This window comes from Apium graveolens, chromosome 6 (assembly GCF_009905375.1).
Source record: "Apium graveolens cultivar Ventura chromosome 6, ASM990537v1, whole genome shotgun sequence".
Lineage (NCBI taxonomy): Eukaryota > Viridiplantae > Streptophyta > Magnoliopsida > Apiales > Apiaceae > Apium > Apium graveolens.
In genome coordinates, this window is record NC_133652.1 from 32,738,396 (window position 1) to 32,760,684 (window position 22,289).

The 22,289-nt window shown below is 35.0% G+C and overlaps 3 protein-coding genes across 4 annotated transcripts; 2 read left to right on the forward strand and 1 right to left on the reverse strand.

Annotated features, from left to right (window-relative positions):
• The first annotated feature begins 730 nt into the window (after positions 1 to 730).
• Positions 731 to 6,502, forward strand: LOC141663808 (uncharacterized). Its single transcript, XM_074469634.1, has 5 exons — positions 731 to 987; positions 1,485 to 1,594; positions 1,966 to 2,597; positions 3,382 to 3,496; positions 6,240 to 6,502. Exons 1-5 carry the CDS (start codon positions 910 to 912, stop codon positions 6,280 to 6,282), a joined length of 978 nt encoding a protein of 325 aa, XP_074325735.1. The 5' UTR covers positions 731 to 909; the 3' UTR covers positions 6,283 to 6,502.
• Positions 6,503 to 7,199: 697 nt separating this feature from the next.
• LOC141666862 (uncharacterized protein At1g32220, chloroplastic) lies at positions 7,200 to 12,763 on the reverse strand. 2 transcript variants are annotated; one of them, XM_074473082.1, is made up of 7 exons: positions 12,517 to 12,763; positions 11,255 to 11,357; positions 11,066 to 11,154; positions 10,684 to 10,739; positions 10,321 to 10,467; positions 8,286 to 8,411; positions 7,200 to 7,577 (listed from the first exon to the last, which is right to left on the reverse strand). In XM_074473082.1, the coding sequence occupies exons 1-7, from the start codon at positions 12,636 to 12,638 to the stop codon at positions 7,297 to 7,299; spliced, it is 924 nt and encodes a 307-aa protein (XP_074329183.1). In that variant the 5' UTR covers positions 12,639 to 12,763; the 3' UTR covers positions 7,200 to 7,296. The 2 variants fall into 2 exon arrangements, with proteins under 2 accessions (XP_074329183.1, XP_074329182.1); XM_074473081.1 differs by having other exon boundaries at positions 11,255 to 11,363; positions 12,517 to 12,761.
• A 5,292-nt stretch (positions 12,764 to 18,055) lies between these two features.
• On the forward strand, positions 18,056 to 18,745 carry LOC141664864 (uncharacterized). The gene has a single exon (XM_074470819.1). It carries the CDS (start codon positions 18,056 to 18,058, stop codon positions 18,743 to 18,745), a length of 690 nt encoding a protein of 229 aa, XP_074326920.1.
• The last annotated feature ends 3,544 nt before the right edge of the window (positions 18,746 to 22,289 follow it).

Below are 22,289 nucleotides of genomic sequence, written 5' to 3' on the forward strand. Positions count from 1 at the left end.
ACAGAAGTGGAGAGCGCGAATGAGCCACCATTAATCCCCAGCAATCTCAGCCACCATTAAACACAACCACCACACTCCGCTCACTTTGCAGGCGAAAAACCACCATCACAGATCTTATTCCCAGCTACGAACTACGAATTTTGTTGTTACCAAATTTGTACGTCAACAGTTAGGTGAGATAATCTCAACTATATTATCTTCAAAGTATAATACTCGGATACTAAACTATAATAACTTATAAATTACAATTTTTTATCTCAAACATTTCCTTTTCCTAAATAATACAGCATGACAAATGCCTAATTTTAATTCATTGGCTTATATATATGCCCGCGAATTTTTATATGAATTCTTATACTTCCTCCGTCTCAATTTATCTGTCTTGTTTGACTTTTTACGGTCAAATTGATCCAACTTTGACCGAAAATTTCACATAGTATAATATCGAAAATACTTATAAAATTTATATCATTAGAAAGTATGTTTAATCTACTTTTATATGTATATTTTATATTATTTTAAAAATGAAAAAATGAGTTTTTATTTACGGTCAAAATTGAGTCAATTTGACCATCAAAAATCAAACAAGTCATATAAATGGGGACGGAGTGAGTATTATTATATTGAAAAACACACTAACATAGGCGACACATCAAAGCTGGCCTATACTCTCTCTCTTTTTTGTTGTTAGGTTAGTTTTTGTATAAAGGAGCTGGCCCAGAATGCTTATGCGGTTTTGCCCCAAAACAATTTGTGTTGACGGGCTTTCATTCCCCGGCCTAACTAGAATTTAGTCCAAGCCCAAACCAACCCAACACATGCATACAGAAGATACTAGTACTACACAGTCACACACACAGCTCAAGGTTGAAGCAGGAAGCGAAAATTGATAAAATATTGAAAAGCAGAATGGGGAATGAAGAAGAACAAGTATGGGATGAAACTATACTCATCAAAGCCTTCGATACAGCTATCTCCACTTTCAAGGCAACCTACTACTCTCCCTCCCACCTCCAATTTTAGGGACTTTTCTATTTAATTTATGTTTTTTTTTATTTACTCACAATTCATGTTCGGAGCTATCAACAACTACACGCTGGATTGTGCAATTCGGCCTCACATTTAATTCAATTACATATTTTATCAGCGAATGAAAATTTTATGATAATATGTGCTCCTTCCGTTTACAATTCCAACATTTGGTGCTGTTTCAATACTGTGTTGGGGTTTTGTGGATCATAAGTATTTAGTAGATGTAACAAAGTTGGGTTTATATAAACTGGAAATAATCGAACATTGGAGCTTTTAATTTTTATCAACAAATAAGAAATTGAAATTTGAGCTAGTGTCGTATACAGTGTACTTAAGTGAGTGAAGTGACTTGGTGTATGTAGAAAGTTTACATCTTACAATGCTTACTCTTGTATTTGTGCTTACTCTCTTGTTTTGGTGTCTAGTTTTGTTGATTTTTTGTTTGTGTTTAGGTAATGCACGGAATGGAAGGTCAGAAGAGTTCATCTGTCAAAGAGGAGGATGTAGGTAGTCAACAACAAAATGCTGCTGGTCTCGTGTCGGAAAGTAACGAGGTTAACAGGTTGTTGTTCTAAATCAAACTACATATGCATCCACTTTCTAATATATTTATATGAGAATTCTTTTTTGGATCATTGCTACGTATCTGACGTTTTACGAGTTTTTTAAATTTTTTTGTTCTTTTTAAGTTATCAATTTTGTTAACTTACAATAGTAAACACTAGCTGTGAAACAAGATCATTAAACACCTTCTGTGTCCATCAATAAGAATATATCATATTACAGGGCAAAACAATTACACAAATGGTAATTTAAATATAAAATTAAAACTCCAATGTGTCATGTTTTCTGATTTGTCATATGATTTTTACTGGGCCATTAAGATGTACATCCAATGCTAAAATATCTCTTTTTGCCTTTGCGAGCGTAAAGAGATTTTGAGACCGATGTGAACGCTGTTGCATCAACAACAGAAACAAAAGAAACCGTTAATCCTCCACAAGATGATGGTAGTATTGTGGGTGAAATAGATGGTCAAAATTTGCAAACCGGCTATTCAAATACACAATCTACAGAGGATTATAATCACTTGCTAAGTCAGTATTATGAGGTTGAGGAGCAGAGGCAAAATATTCTGAACCAACTTTACCAATATGGATCTTGGGATTACGGAGGTTATGATGCTAGCATGCAAGGGGGTACCAATTCAGCTTCTCAAGAGCATCAAGTACCAGCACAAGCTTCTTGTCCAACTGATACTATAGAACAGATGAATGGCACTTCTGCTTCACAAGAGCTTCAAGTAGTCAAACCCCAAACGGGGTGCCCAGCTGTAGCACACTCTTGTTGCTCCTGTATGCTGGGTCCATGCACTTCATTGCCTGCATGTACTCTGGGTGGAGCTTGTGTTGGTGAATTTGGTCATACCACTTCAGTAACGGGTCACAATGGAAATTCGTCATCTGTTGAAAAAGATGATCTGGTTAATATAGCAATGGGAGCAGCTGATAGAGCACTTTCTGCATTGAATGCAAAAGCTTCTGGTGATGCCAACACAAGCAAAGGTTAGTCCCTCCCCCTACCCTCCATAATACAATTTACTAAATTAAGTCTGTAGAATTTTATGATATGAAGGTGAGAAAAATACAATTCCCATTACTGATCTGGAAGTGTTTAATGTTTCTTATATCTATTATATTATTCTACTAGTATAACTAACCTACCTAACTCGTAAGTTGTCTTCTAAGCTATATTGGTATTAGCAAGTAGTATATAGATAATTATGTAATAGCCAAAAAAATAATTGGTAGTTGAACTGGATTTTGTTGTTCTGAACACCTCGAAGCTCTATGTATCTTTCTTAACAGCTTCTTACTTTTTAATTAATGTGTTGATGTACATTGTACATAATTACAAATGTATCGGATGGCAAGCACTTTGGTATTTGTTATTTCATAAATAATAATAGCGATTGATTATTTTAGATTTTCTAGGCAAATAAACTACATGGCAATTGTACAACAGGGTATAATGTAGAATTAAAATCATATTGACGCTGCAGCAAGTCAATCTTTCGGTGGATGTCTAGAAATTTTAGTTATCTCCTCTAGCTTATTGTGGGTCCACGAGGATAACGGGTCAAGCCAATGAAGTATGTTCTAGTGGGGCTATAAATCCCTCTAGCCCGTATCTTCTCCACTATTTGTGCCTGTCCAGCTAGTGAAATCTTTTAGCTACTATGTCATCATACTGTCTGTCCATTCCCCTGAGAAGATATTAAAAAGATGTACTTAGAATTTCAGAAGATGATCTAGCTTTTTGTCTCTTCTAATATATCATGGATTGCAGATGAGGAGACGAAGCTAGAGATAGATAAAGGGAAATTGACACAAAGTTGCAGCTCCAAAACAGACCTTACTGTTGTCTTGAATGCATGGTATTCTGCAGGCTTCTACACTTGCAAGTAAGTCTTACAACAGGCTTATTCCTTTTTTAAGCTAAACTGTTTCTTATTAAGCACTTCCCGTGCCTATGGTAATACTTTGGTCCCATGTACAGTATTCTTAATCTTGAAGGGGTTGACCAGATTTAAAGTCGTTTTTATTTTAATAAGATATTTTAAAATAAATATAAAATTAGGCTGATCACTTTTAAAATTGCAAAAATGGAATTGAGATATAAATTGCCACACCAGCAATTTGGTCCACAAATATATGTAACTTGTACTAGATATATACACTCGCTAAATCAGTCCTCTACTCCTCTCCAAGCTCCTCTCTAGGACCGGAGATTTTAGGTCGAGAAACATTTGACAATGTATTATACAGTTTCATTTGAGGACAACATATCAAATTATTCACAAGACTTTAATAACTTGTAGCTTCCTGTTCTACTCCGATTATCCTTCCTAGATCTTATTTCTTTTGTTTCTTATCTTGTGGAGATCCTCAACTTCTTGTTGTCGCATCCTGACTTGAAGCATGGAGTCATGGACTAAAACTAAATTGACCTCCCCTGCTTAAAAGTCACCCTTATAAAAACTAAAATGACACCACATTTATCCTTTCACACAATATTTAAGTTGGTACAACAATTATAAATATGCTTCCAGATAAGCAGATATGTATATAATAATATGCAAGTAATGCTCTGAATTAGAAATCAGAAAAATATTAAACTTAATCTTAAAAACTTTCAAGTGATTCTGAACAATTCGGAGAAATGTGATACACTTGTATGTAGAGCTCCAAACGAACAGAACCGAGCCGAGTTCTGTCCGAGCCGAGTTTAAAAACCGAGCCGAAAAAAATGTTCACGATCGGCTCGTTTATAAACGAGCCGATCCGAACACGAGTTTGCTCACAAACAATTGAGCCGAGCCGAACTCGAGCCGAACTCGAGCCGAGTCGAGTTGTCCACTAATAGTTCGCACATATTTTTTTAATCGACCAAGCATAAGGTATAATTTATAATTTTATAAGTTATATGAAGATCAAATACTAATTTCATCTTACAAAATTTCATCTTACAATTATATACGCACACTCACATTCTACACTTGTTTCTTAATTCATATAATTTTATCAATTTATTTTCACAAGTCGAGTTTTAAGAACAAAATTATTTTTATTTTAAATTATTGAAACATTCATAACTTTAGAAATCGTACATTACTTTTAAATTGTTGATGTCGATTGTCAAAGATTTAGTAATTTTTGATATTTCAGTTAAATTGGTTAGATTAGAAAAGACATATAAAATAAAATAAAGGAAGTAAGCCCCTTTAAGTGGTTGAAAAATATAATTATCAAAAATTAATTTATGTTTTTTTAAAATATTATAATGTTATAATTTATTTTAACAACTCACTATTTTAATTTATTCGAAATCGTAATTTTGGTCGATTTTATCATAGACTCCTCTAATAAAAGTATGAGGTGAAATTTAGGGTTTAGTTTAATTAGAAATTGTTTGTTAAAGTAATCAAGTTCTAGTGATATGTATGAAAATAATTAAATTATTTATTGTTAAAATATGTATTAAATTAATCATTTTACTTTAAAATTAGTATTAAATTTTAATTAAAAAATTTAAAATCTTTATACAAGTGATTAGTAAATATTTATTATATGTTATATATAAAAAATTTATCAGAGCCGAGTCGAGTTACCGAGCTAAACGAGCCGAACATAAAAAAACTCGGCTCGGCTCGTTTAATTATCCGAGCTTGTTTTTTTGTTCGCGATCGGAAAACGAGCCGAGCCGAGTTAACTTAAACGAGCTGATCCCGAGTTTTGTTCATAAACGGCTCTGTTCATTTGCAGCTCTATTTGTATGATACCGAGTGTTTGCAGATGTATCTTATAGAAATTAATTTGAGAAAACATTTTGTTAAGAATGCTTGATTCTTTCCTTTTTATATTTGTTCACGGTGATGGAGATTCACCGAGAGATAAAAGAGAAACATATGAGATTAACCAAAAGTGTCGGGCATTATTCTTTTTGGCCAAAAGTGGCCGGATTATTTTTCGGTAACCAATTATAAATCACTGGCATGCAGGTTGTGCCTCTTCCTTTTACTGAAGATGGTGATTTTATTCTTAAAGATTCTTGAATATAATTATTAGCAAGTGTAGAAGGAAAAAACTTTAGACCAATGAATTACTCTCGAAAGAATTCTTCAGAGTTTAAATGTTTGTCAAATAAAAATATATGCTTTGAAAATTAAAAATGACTTCGTGGAATTCTAAGAAGTCCGTTGGGATTTTACTTGTACATTCAATGAAGGATATATGAATTTTGTAAATTTTTTTTACCAGTTTGTATATTTGATATACATATGAGATGTACTCATAATACAAATCGAGGATGTTTTTAGGAGTTTAATAATGATTATATTAAAATGTGATGTATGGAGCTGCTTGATATTGGTTATAATTGTGTCTTGGTCAGCATGTTATTCTTGGTCATGGACCAAGGGCCCTTTTTTAATTTAATTTTTTAATAATCTATTTTCTTCTCACGCCATGCATTTATTTTGGTTATGTTGTTGTATCAAAATTCAAAACCAGCAGTAGTCGCAATATCCGGGTTGTATCCTAATTTCACTGAAGTATGTTAATTGAATCTATTCTAATCTTGTAGCTGTGTTGTGAAGATTTTTATTTTTTATTTTTTTGAATCTCATTGCCTTATTGTGTTTGTAGATATCTCATGGAGCAGTCTGCTGCAAAAGAACGACAGAGCTAGTCACATCGTCAAATTTTAAGCAGAGGCAATATATATCGGCAATCGGCAGTGCTCTCTTTGTAATACCAGCAATGTGATACATGTACAATATAACTTTTGGTATTTTTTACGGCATGGAGGTGGAATGTAAAACTATATTTTTTGTCAAGTACTTTTAAGTTTCGAAAAAATGTTCTTGAGGGAGAGGTATTTTGTGAAGTCAAATTTTTACACCCAAAAAGACATCAAATTTGGTATTTAAATTTGCATATTGAATTTCAAATTATTGCATTCTCTTATTGCCTAGTTTATGGAGGTAACTTGTTGAGTTTTGATCGGCAGATTATCAATCTGTATCACTGCTTCACCAGGGCAAGCGGTTGAAGACCGTGCCAGATCTACATGAATATACATCGATGCTGGACATATTTTTTTAGTTAGATTCACTTCGAAATATATTTAATTGTTTCAATTCTACCGAGTCCAAGTAAAAACCATTTACCAATGCATCCTAATTTTTTTACATTATTCATTTTGTTTCTATTTTTCTACAGGAAACATTGTTCACTTATGTTTTAATCCAAAAACCCCCCACAATTTTATAGGCGTTATCATGTACTAAATAGTATTCATATGTTATATTAGACCCTTGAGCTGGGCTATTTAAGTCATTCGCAGGTGAGCGATTTTAAACTTGCACATCCATAGAAAGTTACCGACTACCAACCAAATCCTGTGAGTTTTGTCCTTTGATAAAGTAAAAATAGGTTATAACGTCTCCGTACTCACCTCCAACTTTATAATCAGTTTGCTGTTTCATAGGAGTATCATATAAAACCATAAATGTCTGCTCTGCAATTTGCTTCTTTTAAGTTTATAGGCAAGATCATTTCATAGATCACAACAAAAGATCAGTCTATTTCATATTTTCATCCAGCTATTAAATTTGGCTCTATATATTTCAATGTAACAGGAGTTGCTTAAAAAGTACACATTTCACGCTAATCAGATACAACACACTATATTGTATCTTCCTTACACCTTCACATTTGCAGCTGCTTCCTTTATTTGCTCAATTGTGAAGACACCAAAGATGTCATCATCTTTAACTGCATTGACTACAGCTAGTGCAACATCATCAACACTGACAGGGGGAGCTAACAAAAGATCTGATGCAGGGAGGGAATTTAAAGGCCTGGTAAAGTTCTGTGTGGCAAGCAGTAGTTTCTCCAATGGTTCCCCAATTAAATTCAGAGGGATCTCAAATCCATCAACCTTCCTCTTCCCATATATGAACCCTGGTCTAAATACAACACCTGCAAATCTCAAAGTAAAATTGAGTAGCTAAGTTAGAATTTTAGGAGCGGGTGGCATTAACACACTTTTTGTCCTGAGCACCAAATGGTGAAGATCTGAATTTTGAAAAATGGCAAAGTTTATGACTGAATTACACTGTCGTAAAGGACCTAGTGTTGTGCTTGGTTGGGGTGAATGGAACGGAATGGATGAAATTAATGGAAATTAAAGGGAGTTGGAGGGAGAATTTGAAAGGAAAAAAATCAGGTAGTGCAAGTAATGGATCATTCCATCTCAAATAGAGGGGGGTGGGGGGGTTAAATTAGAGTTTATGTGGTTAGGAATGGTACGAGTCAGAGAATGAAAGTTTTAGAAATTTAGTCATTTTATACAAATCTCCTTCCATTCCAATCCATTCACCCCAACCAAAGCCAACACTAGAGTTCCATGAGGAACGGGGACAGTGTATATGGTCAATGAGCAGTTTGTGCTATAAAAGCACATAAGTCAGGCATTCGTGTTCAATATATAGATATACATTCACATAGGACTATAAGAGGCTTGCAAGCAAGAATTCCAATACTAAACAGACATTTCTCTGTTTCTGTAATTGTAATTTTTCCTCCCAAAGCTACAGGACGTCAAATCCCTATAAGGATGCTCCAAATTCGTTTTTAAACAGGGTTTGCAGTAAAGTATTAAGACTATGAAGTTTAATCATCAATTACCAGAGCTTGGATATTTGGAGAGAACTTGTGATTCTGCTTTTCTCTTTCCAGTGAAGTATCCGGATGAAAGCAAAAATGATGGTAAATTGTAGTCATGCACTGATATCAGTATGAACTTGGGAATCCCTGCAAGATGAGATATGATTAGTGGAACCAACCGGATTGGAGTAAGAAAAAAGTAACATAAACATCAAGGAAAGGTATTTCCACTTTGTAGCAAAACCAACTAAAAAAATATCCATAATAAACCTTATAATTCACTGGATATTGTATTCGGTGCAAAAGATTTTTCTATTTCTGAATCTTTTGTTAAGTAAGTTGGGAAGAAGCAAGTAAATGGCAAATCTACAATCCAACCATTCATGAACTTCATCAAAAATCTAACCAATATCATAAAAATGTTAATGGCTTAATGCCATCTACACTCAATGGACTTCCTTCAATTTTAATTTCTTTCAGAGATAATTTACATATTTGTCAATGCATTAATTTTCAAGTACATGGGGGTGGGGGTGAGAATCAAACTCTAGCCCTCATCTAGCACGTGGAACAGCTTCGTCACTGCTGGACTACCCTCATCTTTCTAGCCGACTGTGAATGTCCGAATCATTGATAAAACTTTAAGCAGTTTTCTAAAACTGCACTTAACAAGTCTACGAAGAACTGTTCAAGCTACTATACATACTTGTACAATTCTAAAGAAATCTATACTATTATAAATCTACGAATGGGATATATTTTGGCATGCTCTTTTTTTGGTTGGTTTGGTTATCCCCAATTATGACCGTCGGATCTTTTTAATCAAGTGATCAAGACAGTTAGATCTAAATACTAAAATAATATACACTAATCAAGTTTCTAGGATCGAATCCCGCCAACAACAAATATTTATTATTTTACACTACTCAAGCTCCCAGGTTCGAACCCCACCAACAACAAATATTTATATTATTATTTATATGCTATGCAAATTTCATGTTCGAATCCCGCCAACAACAGATATTAATATTATTATTTATAAATATACTAATAAGGCTAATGGTTTCAATCTCATCAACTATATACTATTTAATATTAATTAAAAGAAATTTATTATAATTTTTAAATAATATAAAAATATTAATGAAGACCTGCATGGGTTGTAAAGCTAGTATCTTTAACTCATAATATATTAGAAATGTAATAAAAGGTCGAAAAACATGACAACCACATTTTAGGCACAGATGGCTCTAAGCTAAAATACACGAAGGTAAGTACATGATTTATCCTCTTTTTAAATTTTAACATCTATAGGAAGTGAAGATGTCAAATACTGGTAATTAATTCAGGCAAAACTGTCTAGTAAGAGACTAAGAGTTGCAGAACAAAGAGTCAGAGGTCAAGAAGGCAAAAGTTTTGATCGTCTTCATAGCACATTACAATCAGATGCCATATAAGATTATAAACAGAGGAGGGGGGATTAGAATTTTGGAACGATGTCAGAACAGGGCATGCCTTGTAAGAAAAACATAATCTTGACAAAAGGCGAAGTAGCGAAGGTACTACACTAATATACAGAGCACCCTCAATTCTCATGACACTAATTTCATCTTAATTGTCATGACACTGATTTCATTAAAGTATCTCCCCTGATCCCATTATGAGTGCAGGCATTCAATGCATCTTTAAATGTAGAAAAGTACTCATCTATCATAAAATTTGCTGACAGAATGGGTACTTCTCCTGAAGCAAATGAACAATGACTTCATTCTAAAATTTGAATTGTCGAACAGTGAAAACTTGTATAATTCTATTCTCGGACTGAAGAGTCATTCTCTTGTGGCAACACGTGTTACTCGAACTCTAGATTCTTTCGATAATACCCCAGTCAGGAATTGGGCATGGAAACTGACATTTAGAAAAGCAAAAAACAGTAAAAGATGCTCCTAGAACACAAGAGTCTTGTATGGAACACTTTGAGATGTACAAAAAGGGATCTTAAATCCCCAAGTTCAAATTATACATTGCGGATAGGTAGTAATGGACGATATCTCACCATATTCCTTTGCCGCATCTACTGAAACAATATTCGCTTCTCCATTAATTCGTTGCATCTGTTCCTCGCTACCAAAACCTCCAAGTGTTGAAACAACTGCTGTAGCCCCAAGAAGTACTTCATCCCAGTTTGTGTAGAATACATCTCCTGCTAGATATGAATGGATGCAAGTTAAACAGACGGCAATTCTAATCAGCATCACTATATAAAGGCCGCTTATGAACTTTTGTATTATAATACTGAGCACAGTAGAGTTGTAAGATGCCTAAAAAGAAAATCAATAGTTTACTCCTTCGTTAACTATTCATCTATTATGGCTCATACATAATCATCCATTGTGAGCAGAAATGAAAATGAGGGTACCTATTTTCCAGGTGACCTGATCTACCCATGTGCTTGTGTCAGAAGGGCGCCCTGACCTGTGATTAAAAAATGCTTAATTAGTCTAATAACTCTCTGAAGGGTGAAAGAATGGAGTCCTAATAACTCACAAGCTTTTCTGGATTAGTTCTTCAAATTGGTTTTGGCTGTGATGGACGTTCAGAACTTTTTAATTACTAATACATGCAGAAATTAAAACTATTTAACCCTTCCAAATAAAAACTAGCCTGTTGAATTGGATGATCATTTGCAGCTGCAATACCTCATTTGAAATATACACTAATGTTCAATGTATTGACCATGTGGGGATGAAGTAACCATGTAAAATGAACAAACGTACGTGCAGCCTTATATATCTAGGTACCTGCTCAAGCTTATGACCTCGATACCTTCAGCCACTGCAGCCTTGCATATAGCTGAACCAACAAAACCACTGCCCCCTAGCACAACAACCTACTACAGGAAAGTACATTAGTGACTCGTGTGTTTTTAGTAGTTAACAGCATGTTTTATAATCGATATAAAAGAGAAAACAGAAGTTATTAGTGATTACTCGCTCAGTCCTAATATCAGCTGAAACATCTATAGTAGTGGAGTTAAAATCCTCTGTTACCCCCGCTCCTGCATAAGCACACTTGACTCTCAATTTACACGGCCTGTAACTAAAGAAGAAAAAATCAAAATACATCAATATATTAACTAAATAAACTTCAAAAACTAGAAGTTGAGGAAACAGAGATATTAAATCTATTACTTTTATGTTTCATATTCACCAGTCATCTGCTAGGAAACATAAGAATGTACAAGCATATACAAACAAAGCTATATTCTAGCTGAAATCGTGCTCATAAGATATGAGGAAAATCAGGCTTACCACCTTGTCCTAAATCTAATTGCAGCCACAACAACCAATCAAGATTCAAGACACAAAATCAGTAATAGTATTATTGTGGTCAAAAGAAGTCAAGCCCTCAGTAATACACATCCATAGATTATCCAACTAAGCGACTTCAACTATATGTTCCAGCAGAAATTCCATAGATCTAACCGAAATTGCTAAATTCATTTGCTTGAATGACACCGCCGTACTGGTCAGTACCTCATAAACTCTAATCCAAAACGGACAAAATAAACCATTCAAACCATATTTGTCAAAGCTCACTTGTTTCCGGTAAACATCAGAAGTATTAACCGTGAGAGATTGGTATACCCTGCAGGCTGCAATCATACATCTAAAGTCTACTCTTGAAAGCCTATTTTTGCAATACATCGGAGCCGTCAATTAAAAGAATAGTATGTATTCTAGTATCACCTTATAAATAACCCAAATGTTGTATGTGTGCGACTTCAAATTTACATGGTAGGGGGGGTTAAGTATCAGGAATACCAGCTGAATTCAAATAAATAACAAATACAGAAGGTAGAGCAGCTAAAATGTACAACCTCTATAAAATTCATAATATGATCCGTTGAAACAATAAATGATAGTTATATGGTGCAGTTAATTGAAATTTCAGTGCAAAACATATATCCAATACATTAACTATAAAAAGTAAATCAAGGAATAATTAACTATCAGTCTATAAATCCAATTAAAAATAAAAATTTACAGTAATTTAGAGAGAGGGGGAGGGGGAGGGATTAAAGAGATAGAGAGGGCGAGAGAGGGAGAGAGAGAGAGAGAGAGAGAGAGAGAGAGAGAGAGAGAGAGAGAGAGAGAGAGAGATAGAGAGAGAGAGAGAGAGAGAGAGAGAGAGAGAGAGAGAGAGAGAGAGAGAGAGAGAGAGAGAGAGAGAGAGAGAGAGAGAGGCTAACCGAGAAGGGAGTGAAAGTGGGGAGAAGCAGCAGCGAGAGAGAGAAGGATTAAAATTGAGAAAAGAGGGAGATATAGAAACAACATGATGGTGTGACGAAGTAGAAGCAAAAGATATCATCATCGTCGTGTCTACTTTGATTTGTGTGCTGCTCAGTCTTTAGCCCCTGGATTTTTAGGAGCACTGCCAATATGTGTATTACTGTATGTTTCTGCGTTTTGGTTAATTTTGGTGGACTCTGTGCTTCTTACACTATTTTGTATGGATGGCCTATTTTTTGGGTTTGTAACTCGATTATGCTCGTATAATTATCACATTTCTGATTTCTCAATTTAAAAACAAAAATTATCTCACATTTCTCTTTTATTTAAGATAAAAGCTACGCTACTGCATTTAAAATTATAACTATTTATTTTTGTGATGTAATTTGACTACAAAACTTCATGAAAAATTTTACGACTCTGAAAAATTAAGGGTTTTTTTTAAAAAAAATGCTCACGTTCAAAACATGTTTGCAAAAATAGTGAAAAATTATGTCATGTTTTAAAGAATTTGCAAAAATATTATGTTTTCAAATTTTTTTAATAAAAAAATAATTTTCTCCAACTCAGTTCAACAAAATGCATTTAATTACATGCAATCTCCGATGCACCAAAAAAAATTCAATACAATGAGTTGCATATATGGTTGCACCGTATTTTGGCAAATATTATCGAAATATGGTAAAATCGAAAAATATAATGGTAGTTTTTTGGTAATTTTAAACTAAAATTATTTTCTTTATATTAAACTTATATGAATTATTAAGCCATAAATATTTAAGTGTATAAATTATTAAATAATCATGTCAAAACATATAAAAACAGAATGAGAAATGAGAGGAAATAAGTACAGACGTCATCTTATCTCTTCGATACACAATTACTAAGATATTTACATAGGAAGTTGATGTTGCACGGCAAGCCCAAAGTAACAGCTCTATTTTTTTCTTATTAAACCAGCCAACAAAAAGCTGTTAAAGATATGTTTGATTGGTCTTGGCATGTGTCATGGTTTGTTTTGTTAAGAAAGTTATCGCAAGTTAGTCTCTAATAGTTTCTTATTGTATCTAGTTTGTTTTTCGTAGCCCAATCATAATGAGCTTCATGGAGAATATTACACGAGCAATGTTCGAGATAAGTCTGGAAGAGGAAGATGAATGAGGTACAGCAATAGGAGAGGTTGGAAACGATACAGTCGATGTGCAACAAAACATAGCAGATCCAAAACTATGTTTGGTTGGAAAGTTCTTAACCGAAGGGATTCTAGATTTTCAGGCAATGCAACACACTCCGGCAGCAATATGGAAACCGGGTAAAGGAGTCTATATCAAGGCGGTAGATGTCAATTTATTTGTGTTCCAGTTCTACCTTGAAATAGATTTCAACAGGGTGGTTGAAGGTAGCCCATGGTTTGAAAGAAGGTGTTATTAATAGGGCGTATGAATGAAAGTATGAATCCTCGCTGTGTTCCTCTGGATAAAATCGATTTGTGGGTACAGGTTCATGATATACAACCAGGGTTCATGATTGAGAAAGTAATGCAAGAAATTGGTAACCATGTGGGGAAATATATTTCATCATGTCCAAGCAACTATAAAGGTGTGTTTGGAGGGAGTAAATGCGGATAAGAGTTACCATTGACATCACAAAATCGTTAAGAAGAAGAATGAAAGTTCGAAAAATGGGGAATGAGTGGAGATGGATTACGTTAAAGTATGAAAATGTTCAACTTTTTGCTTCATATGTGGAATTATTGGTCATGCAGATAAGTTTTGCAGCAAAATATTTGATACTCCGAAGAATGAGATAGTCAAACTATACGGCGTGTGGATGAGAGCTCCACCCCGACGACAGACTAATTTAATAGGATCAAAATGGATGAGAAGTGGAGGCGAGACTGTGCCGGAATCATCAGGTGGTACAGGAGACAAGCGAATTCCGGTGCCGGACAAAGTGGTTAGAGGTGCAGATTCAGTTCCTGATATTTCGGTGATTGATAAGGATGGCAAGATCATAGAAGATGTTTCACAACAGAAAGATAAGTTAAGCAGAAAATCAGGAATTTCAAATAAAGAGCATATATCTGATGGAGGAAAAATTGAAATGGGGATCAAAAGTATTATTGTGGAAAATAAAAAAAAAAAATTGATTGCGGGGGAGAGGAATCTACAGGATTACACACGGAAATAGGGCATGAATCAGAAAATGAAAATATGGATCAGGATGATTTACCTGATCTAACTGATAGGTCAAAAAATGAATTTTGGGCGGGTTTCGAAAGTCGGGCCCGCCTAGGATTATGACAATCTTTAGCTGGAATTGCCACGGGCTTGGCACCCCGTGGGCTTTTCAATTCCTAAAGGGTCAAATGATCCAAAAGAAGCCCAATATAATTTTTCTCAATGAAACTTTATGTCGAAAAGAAAAGGTAGAAAATGTAAGAAAAAGAATTGGTTTTGAAGGTGCATTTGCTGTTAACTGTCAAGGGCAGGGAGGGGGTTTGGCAATGTTGTGGAGAAGTAAAGAAGAAGTCACAATTCAGTCCTACAGTACCAACCATATAGATGCGATTGTTGATGTTCAAGGGTGGCATCAGTTTAGACTTACCGGATTATATGGTGAACCGAACATGTTAAAATGTAGAGAAACCTGGGACCTCATTAGAAATCTGCATGTTCAGAGTCAACTACCTTGGGTGATAATTGGCGATATGAACAACGTGGTGGGTCAAGCTGATAAAAGGGATGGTCCTATGTATCCTTCATGGTTAATTAATGGCTTTAACGAGGTGTTAGAAGAGTGTGACTTGCATGATATGGAGCTCCAAGGTTACCCGTTTACGTGGGAAAGAGGGCATGGCACAGACAAATGGGTTGAAATACGCCTGGACAGAGTTGTAGCATCTACCTCATGGCTTAATTTGTTTAGAGATGCAAGGTTAGTCAATATCGAGATCTCAACCTCGGATCACGGCCCTATATTACTCGAGCCAATGATTTCCAAGGATTTGCCAAGTATTAGAAAGCCTAAGTTTGAAAATGCTTGGCTTCGGGAGCCAGTCTGCAAATTAATAGTAGTGGACTCGTGGAGTAAAAATCACGATATAAGTTTGCCAATAAAAATAGCCAGATGCATTGAGGAGGTGGTTGTTTGGGATCAAAATTTTACTGGTAACTTTCGCAAGAGAATCGAGAGATGCAATAAAATCATAAAATTTACGAAAGGTCGAAGAGATATGGAAGCCATCCAGAAACACCAAACTGCAACCAAGGAACTGTCAGAAATACTTACTCAACAAGAGATCTTCTGGAAACAAAGATCAAAGCAGTTATGGTTAAAGGAAGGCGACAAGAACAACAAATTTTTTCACGCCCCAGCCCGAGCACGAAGGAAAAATAATCAAATAAAATTCCTATTGAATGAAAATGGAGTCCAGGTAGACTGGAAAGGAGGTTTGCAGGAGTTAATGATAGAGTATTTTAACGATTTATTTGTTTCGTCGGAGTCATACTGGAATCCAATTACCAGCTGTATTGATAGAAAAATCACAGACGAGCAGAATGAATCTATGCTGAAACTCGTTGAAGATCGAGAGGTAAAACAAACAATCTTTCATATGCACTCTGATAAATCTCCGGGCTCTGATGGGATGAGCCCGGGATTCTACCATAAATATTGGACAACAGTCGGAGGTGATGTGATTCAAATGGTCAGGGAGTTCTTTATCACATGTAATCTAGGAGAGCAATATACGGATACCAATATTATCCTGGATCCAAAGAAGAAAAACCCACAAGACATGGCCGACCTTAGGCCGATATCTCTCTGTAATGTGAGGTACAAGATTGCATCAAAGGTACTAGCTAATCGTTTGAAAGAAGTAATTAATTTCATTATTTCTGACGAACAAAGCTCTTTCATACCAGGACATTTGTTCTCAGACAACATCCTAGTTTCGTTTGAGATTATTCATTATATGAAGCGGAAAACAAGAGGCAAGAAAGGGTGGATGGCTTTGAAACTCGATATGAGCAAGGCCTATGATAGGGTCGAGTGGAGTTATATCAGAGCTATGCTTCTTAAATTGGGTTTCGTCGACTCAATTACTGATCTTTTCATGCAATGTGTGACTACAGCTCGTTATAAAATAGCTCATTCGGGTAAAGAGTTTGGAAACATAATACCTCAGAGGGGGCTGCGTCAAGGCGACCCACTTTCTTCATATCTGTTTCTTATTTGTATGGAGGGATTGTCAGCTCTTATCAAGTCTTATGAACGAAGAGGCCTTATCAAAAGAATTAGAATTGTCAGAGGTGCTCCTTCAGTGTCCCATATGTTTTTTGCGGATGATAGTTATATATACTGTCATTCCACCAAAGAAGAAGTTATACAAGTAATGGAGATATTGTCTATCTTTGAGCGTGCATCTGGCCAGAAAATCAATACAAGTAAATCTAGCGTCTTCTTCAGTAGCAATGTAAAGCAAGAAATCAAGGACGCAGTGATTGAAACCTTAGGCTTTCACGAAGCTGATTCTAATACTCAATATCTTGGACTTCCGAACTGTATGAACAGAAATAAAACTGCAGTACTGGGTTATTTGAAAGACCGGGTATGCAGCAAAATTCAAAGCTGGGATGGTAGTCTTTTGAACAGGAGTGGTAAAAAAATCATACTCAAGACAGTCGCGCAGTCAATTCCCACTTATGCAATATCGGTCTTTTTATTACCGATACAGATGTGTAAAGACATGGAACAGATGATGTGCAAATACCGGTGGAAATCAGGAAAGAAAGAAAAAAGCATCCATTGGATGAGCTGGGAGCGTATGTGCGTCTCAAAGCTGTATGGAGGAATGGGGTTTCGAAGCATCCACGAGTTTAATATCTCTTTATTAGGAAATCAAGGATGGCGTTTAATCACAAATCCAAATTCATTGGTGGCTCAGATATTCAAAGCAAAATACTTTCCAAATGATAATTTTCTGGGTGCTAAACTTGGTGCAAATCCGAGCTTTGTTTGGCGTAGTCTGTTAGCAGCTCAGTTTATTTTAAGACAAGGCCTGGGACGTAGAGTGGGTGATGGTAGAACAGTGCAAATTGCAAATGAACCGTGGTTGCCTAGTACTGAAAATCCATTTGTGATGACTGAAAGTGAAGCTATTAAAGGACATATGGTATCTACTTTGATGGTTCCAAATGTGAGGCAGTGGGATGCAGACCTGATTAAAGACATCTTCATAGAACGTGATGCCAATCTTATTTTTCTATTCCATTGTCAGTTGGGAACGTAGACAGTTGGTACTGGAGAAGGGAGAAGTTTGGAAACTACTCGGTGAAAACAACATATACGTTAGTCCAAAAATCAAAGCCTCTGTACAATCAAGTTGGTAACACTAGTTTCTGAAAACGGCTTTGGAATTTATTAGTTCCTCCAAAGAGCAAGAACTTCATGTGACGTGCTATTACGTGATGTTTACCAACGAAGGATATGCTCAGAATGAAGCAGGTTAGTGTAAATGCATTGTGTGTCCTTTGTAACAGCGAGGTGGAAAATGTAAAACACGTGCTGTTGGACTGTTCGTTCACAAAACCTTGTTGGGAGATGATTGGTAATTACAACGACAATACTACTCAGGTATCCTTTACCTCCTGGGCACTAAATATTTACAATACGTGGAGTAGTGAGAACCGGCATATAGGTGCTATGATGTGCTGGACGATTTGGAAGTGTAGAAACGACCTGGTATGGAATCAGAAGTGCATGGAAGTGATAGAAGCCGTACATTCAGCTAGAGTGGTTCTTAGTCAATGGAAAGAAGCTCAGGACAAACTTCTTGATCGTTCATGGGGATTGCTAAACCTGGACGATGGTGATGAGCTATGGACTCCTCCAACAGAACATACGATTAAGTTAAATACTGATGCTGCGGTTTATGACTCTTCTAACCGATACACCTATGTGTTTGCTGCAAGAAACTGTAAGGGAGAGCTGTTAGAAGCTTGTTCTAGCTGTAAGGAAGGAAGAATGACTCTGGTATGTGCTGAAGCCATGGGAATAAGGGAAGCTTTGAGCTGGATCAAAGCAAGACAGATGCAAAGAGTTATAGTCGAAACAGATTGTCTTGAGGCTGTTCAGGCGATCAGAGGCAGTGCAACAATGGCGTCGTACTTGGGGGCTATAATCTAGGAGTGCAGAAATCTTCTGGTAGAAATGAAAGACAAAGGCATAGACCATAAATTTGTAAAGCGATCCGCGAATAACCTAGCTCATACATTAGTAAGCTTTAGTTATTCTATAGCGGACCGCATATGGAAGGTAGATAATGTCTCTCCAGAAATTATTCATGTACTTGAGTCTGATCTTAATTAATGAAAGTATCTATTTTTTCGGCAAAAAAAAGAAGAAGATATTTACGTAGGCAAAAAGATAAAACTAATGAAATTAAATGTCATGATATTATAAAATCGATTAATGATTAATAAATATTGTTGTAAAACTCATAAATCGAACATAATTGGTTGAATTACTAATTTAGCATTAATCAAAAATCAAGGGTTAATTGGAATAAAAATTAGATAAATTTTATTATTTTATTATATATATATATATTATCTTAAATTTAATAATTATCCATATTCCACAAAATATAGTATTTTAATTTTAATAAATTATTATATATACTTGGGGCTGAGCATTTGGTCGGTTTGGTTTACCGAATTAACCGAAAACTGAAGTGATAATTTTTTCATAAACCGAACTGAACTTACGCATAAACCGAATCAAAAACCAAATCGAAATATTTCCATTTATTCGGTTCGGTTTATGAAAATCGAAATTTTTGAATTTTTTATTTCTGCAACAAAAATGAAATAGTTAGGAGCAGACAATAAACCCGACTCAATCACTTTAGTTGCTAAAAAGAGTTTAATTGTAAAAAATAAGTCGACCATTTTATTGCTAGCACAACCTACAGAACAAAGAAATCAATATAGCATTGCTAGTGCAGAACAAAAAAATATCAATATACAATGGGAAAATCGGCTTCGTCCCTTTTATGGTATAGATGAACAAGAAGTTCAGTTTTTTGGTATACATGTTCAAAAAATACCAAAAATGGTACAGAACGCCTGTACTTTCGGGGATTCTCGGTTGACACCCAGAACAAGTGGCGTTTAGGGGTCATTTAATTTTTTTTCCTGCCCGGAATGACTTGTGTTTGTTTTGTTTTGAACGGAATTAAATTAGATGAAGGGCTATTTTGGGACTCCCATATTAAATAAATGAAAAATGTTTTCAGTTAATTTTTTTTTGTTGGCTTGTAATGTAAACCTATTTTATGTGTGTATTTTTTAATTTAAATAAAAAACCGTATAAATAAGACTTTTCTAGATCCAAAAAGCTTCATCATAAAGGATCCGCTTGCCCCGAAATGACCTGGACCAATAGGGAAATCCCAATTCATTGGGCCTTTCGATACAATCAAATAGAATGCCCCAAGGGTGCAATGTGAGTGCAAAATTTTTAGGTGAGGGCATGTTTTTGCATGGGCGTATGTAAATAACCGTAGATTTTTTGGGTTCCAAATTTTTTTGTTGTGTTGTAATATAAACCTATATTTTGGGCAATTTTTTTTTATTAAAAACTAATATCACTAACACTTTTGTAGCTTCGAAAATGGTGTATTGAGCGGTGAGTGCGTAATTGTTAAGCGAGGGCATGTTTGTGCACGGGCAAATTTAAATAACCGAAAATTTGTCGGGTTCATTTTTCTATTGTTTGGTAGGTATGTAAAATATATTTGTAGTGTATATGTTACATTTTATATTTTAATTTGAAACCCGAGAAAGGGTGTCATGAGGGATAATGAATTTAAAAGTACATTGTAACGGAAAGTGGGATAATGAAAATGATAAAGTAGGAAGTACATTGCAACTAAAAATGGGATAATGAAAGAACTCTCAAATTCTTTAGTCATCCGCAAGATTAACTACGTAATGATCAAAATCTTGATCTTCAATCTCGTTAGCTTTCTCATCATTTTCTTCCCCATCCCCTTGAATGTGAGGGGAAGTATGCTTATGACCTCCCTCCCCATTTTTGTGGGTCGATGCGTGTCTACTCAACCGAGTTTGACGCGGTGCCATGGGTCGGGGCCGTGAGTGCTATAACAGATGTTTGTAGCCATATCAGCATCATCGTGGCCTTTAGAAAAATTCCCAAGTTTGACAATATACTTAGCATATTTCTTATCCCACTGTTGTTCCTCTTCATGTATTTTTTCACTCCTACACCTTGCGACTACATCCTCGGCCTCTCTTTACCTCATCTCAAGCTCGTCCTCCATGAAGTGGTAGTACCGACACATTTATTTTAATTCATAATCATGTTCTTCCTTTGAAATGTTATCAGCGTTGAAATTCTTATTAATGTTATCTTCGTACCGGATCGATGATTTCATAAACTCGAAGTGCATTTCCCTGTACCCAATAAATTGTTCATTGTCACAGACGGCGAATCCTTGTGCAGCCCGTATAGCTCGTGTAATATATGGGATATATCGCGTAATTATTTTTGCTAATAAATAAATATTATGCATGTTTCGTGTTTATTCTGTGAAGTATTTGTTAAGTGGTATATGTGTTTGGATGTTTAAAAATAATATAAATTGAGTATTTTAATTTTTATATGTCCAAAATAAAATATAGATAATTTTCATATCTTCCTATTTATTTTTATGTTGATTTATGATTTTATAGGAAATATATGGATTTTATAAATTCTTTTTCCGAGTTTTTATAAACTATTTTATACAATCGGGAACCAGCCGACGTCATCCGTTTTTATGTTTTATAACCCAAAACTCTTCCGAAAACTCATTCCTAACCCAATTGCAATATTCCGAGCATTTTTCATGTTACGACTTTTTCGATCCGGTGTACGGTTTGTCCTGTGCGGGTCCCGACGTAATATTTTCGATACATTATTCGATTCGGTAAATCAATAAAACTCGTATTTTTGATAAATAGGATCTTTTATTTAAACTATTACAATTATCACCTCATAATACGTGTAATCAGGCGCTGAGACCAAGACTGCAGTACAAATTGTACTGATTTGGATAATTATCCCGAAAACCGGTACCGTTTGGATCTGTTTTTCTAAATAAACGTACTATTTTATATTCGGAATGATCCAACGAGATACTAATTTTCCGTAATTATAAATAACATTTACCGTATTTTATTTCGTACCGAAAATCATTTGCAAACAGTAATTATAGAATTTTCCAGAGAAAAACCCTAATTTCAGAAAACCTTCTGAGAATCAAACTACAGTTTCAAGGTGTTATTGAAATCCGTTTGGAAAGCTCTGGTAACCAAAACGAAGGATTTGGAGTGTACTTTCAGATTCCGGAACTTGTTTCACTGCAGAATGAAAGGTTTATTTTCTGTAATTTTATTTATTTTCGAATTATTTTGATTAAAAATATGAATTTTTGTTCGGATGATTATTTGAATGATTTGATGATTGCATGTTGTAGATCTTGTTTTCTTGATGATTTTCATATGTCATATGACTGATTTGGAGTTCAATAACATATTCAAAATTGAGTTTGATTTTCGAATTTTAAAAATTAGGGTTTATAACTCGTATGAATGTTCTTAATTGAAATTTAGGGCTTTTTGTTCTATGGGTTATTAGATGTTGAAATATAGTGGGTTTTGTTCCT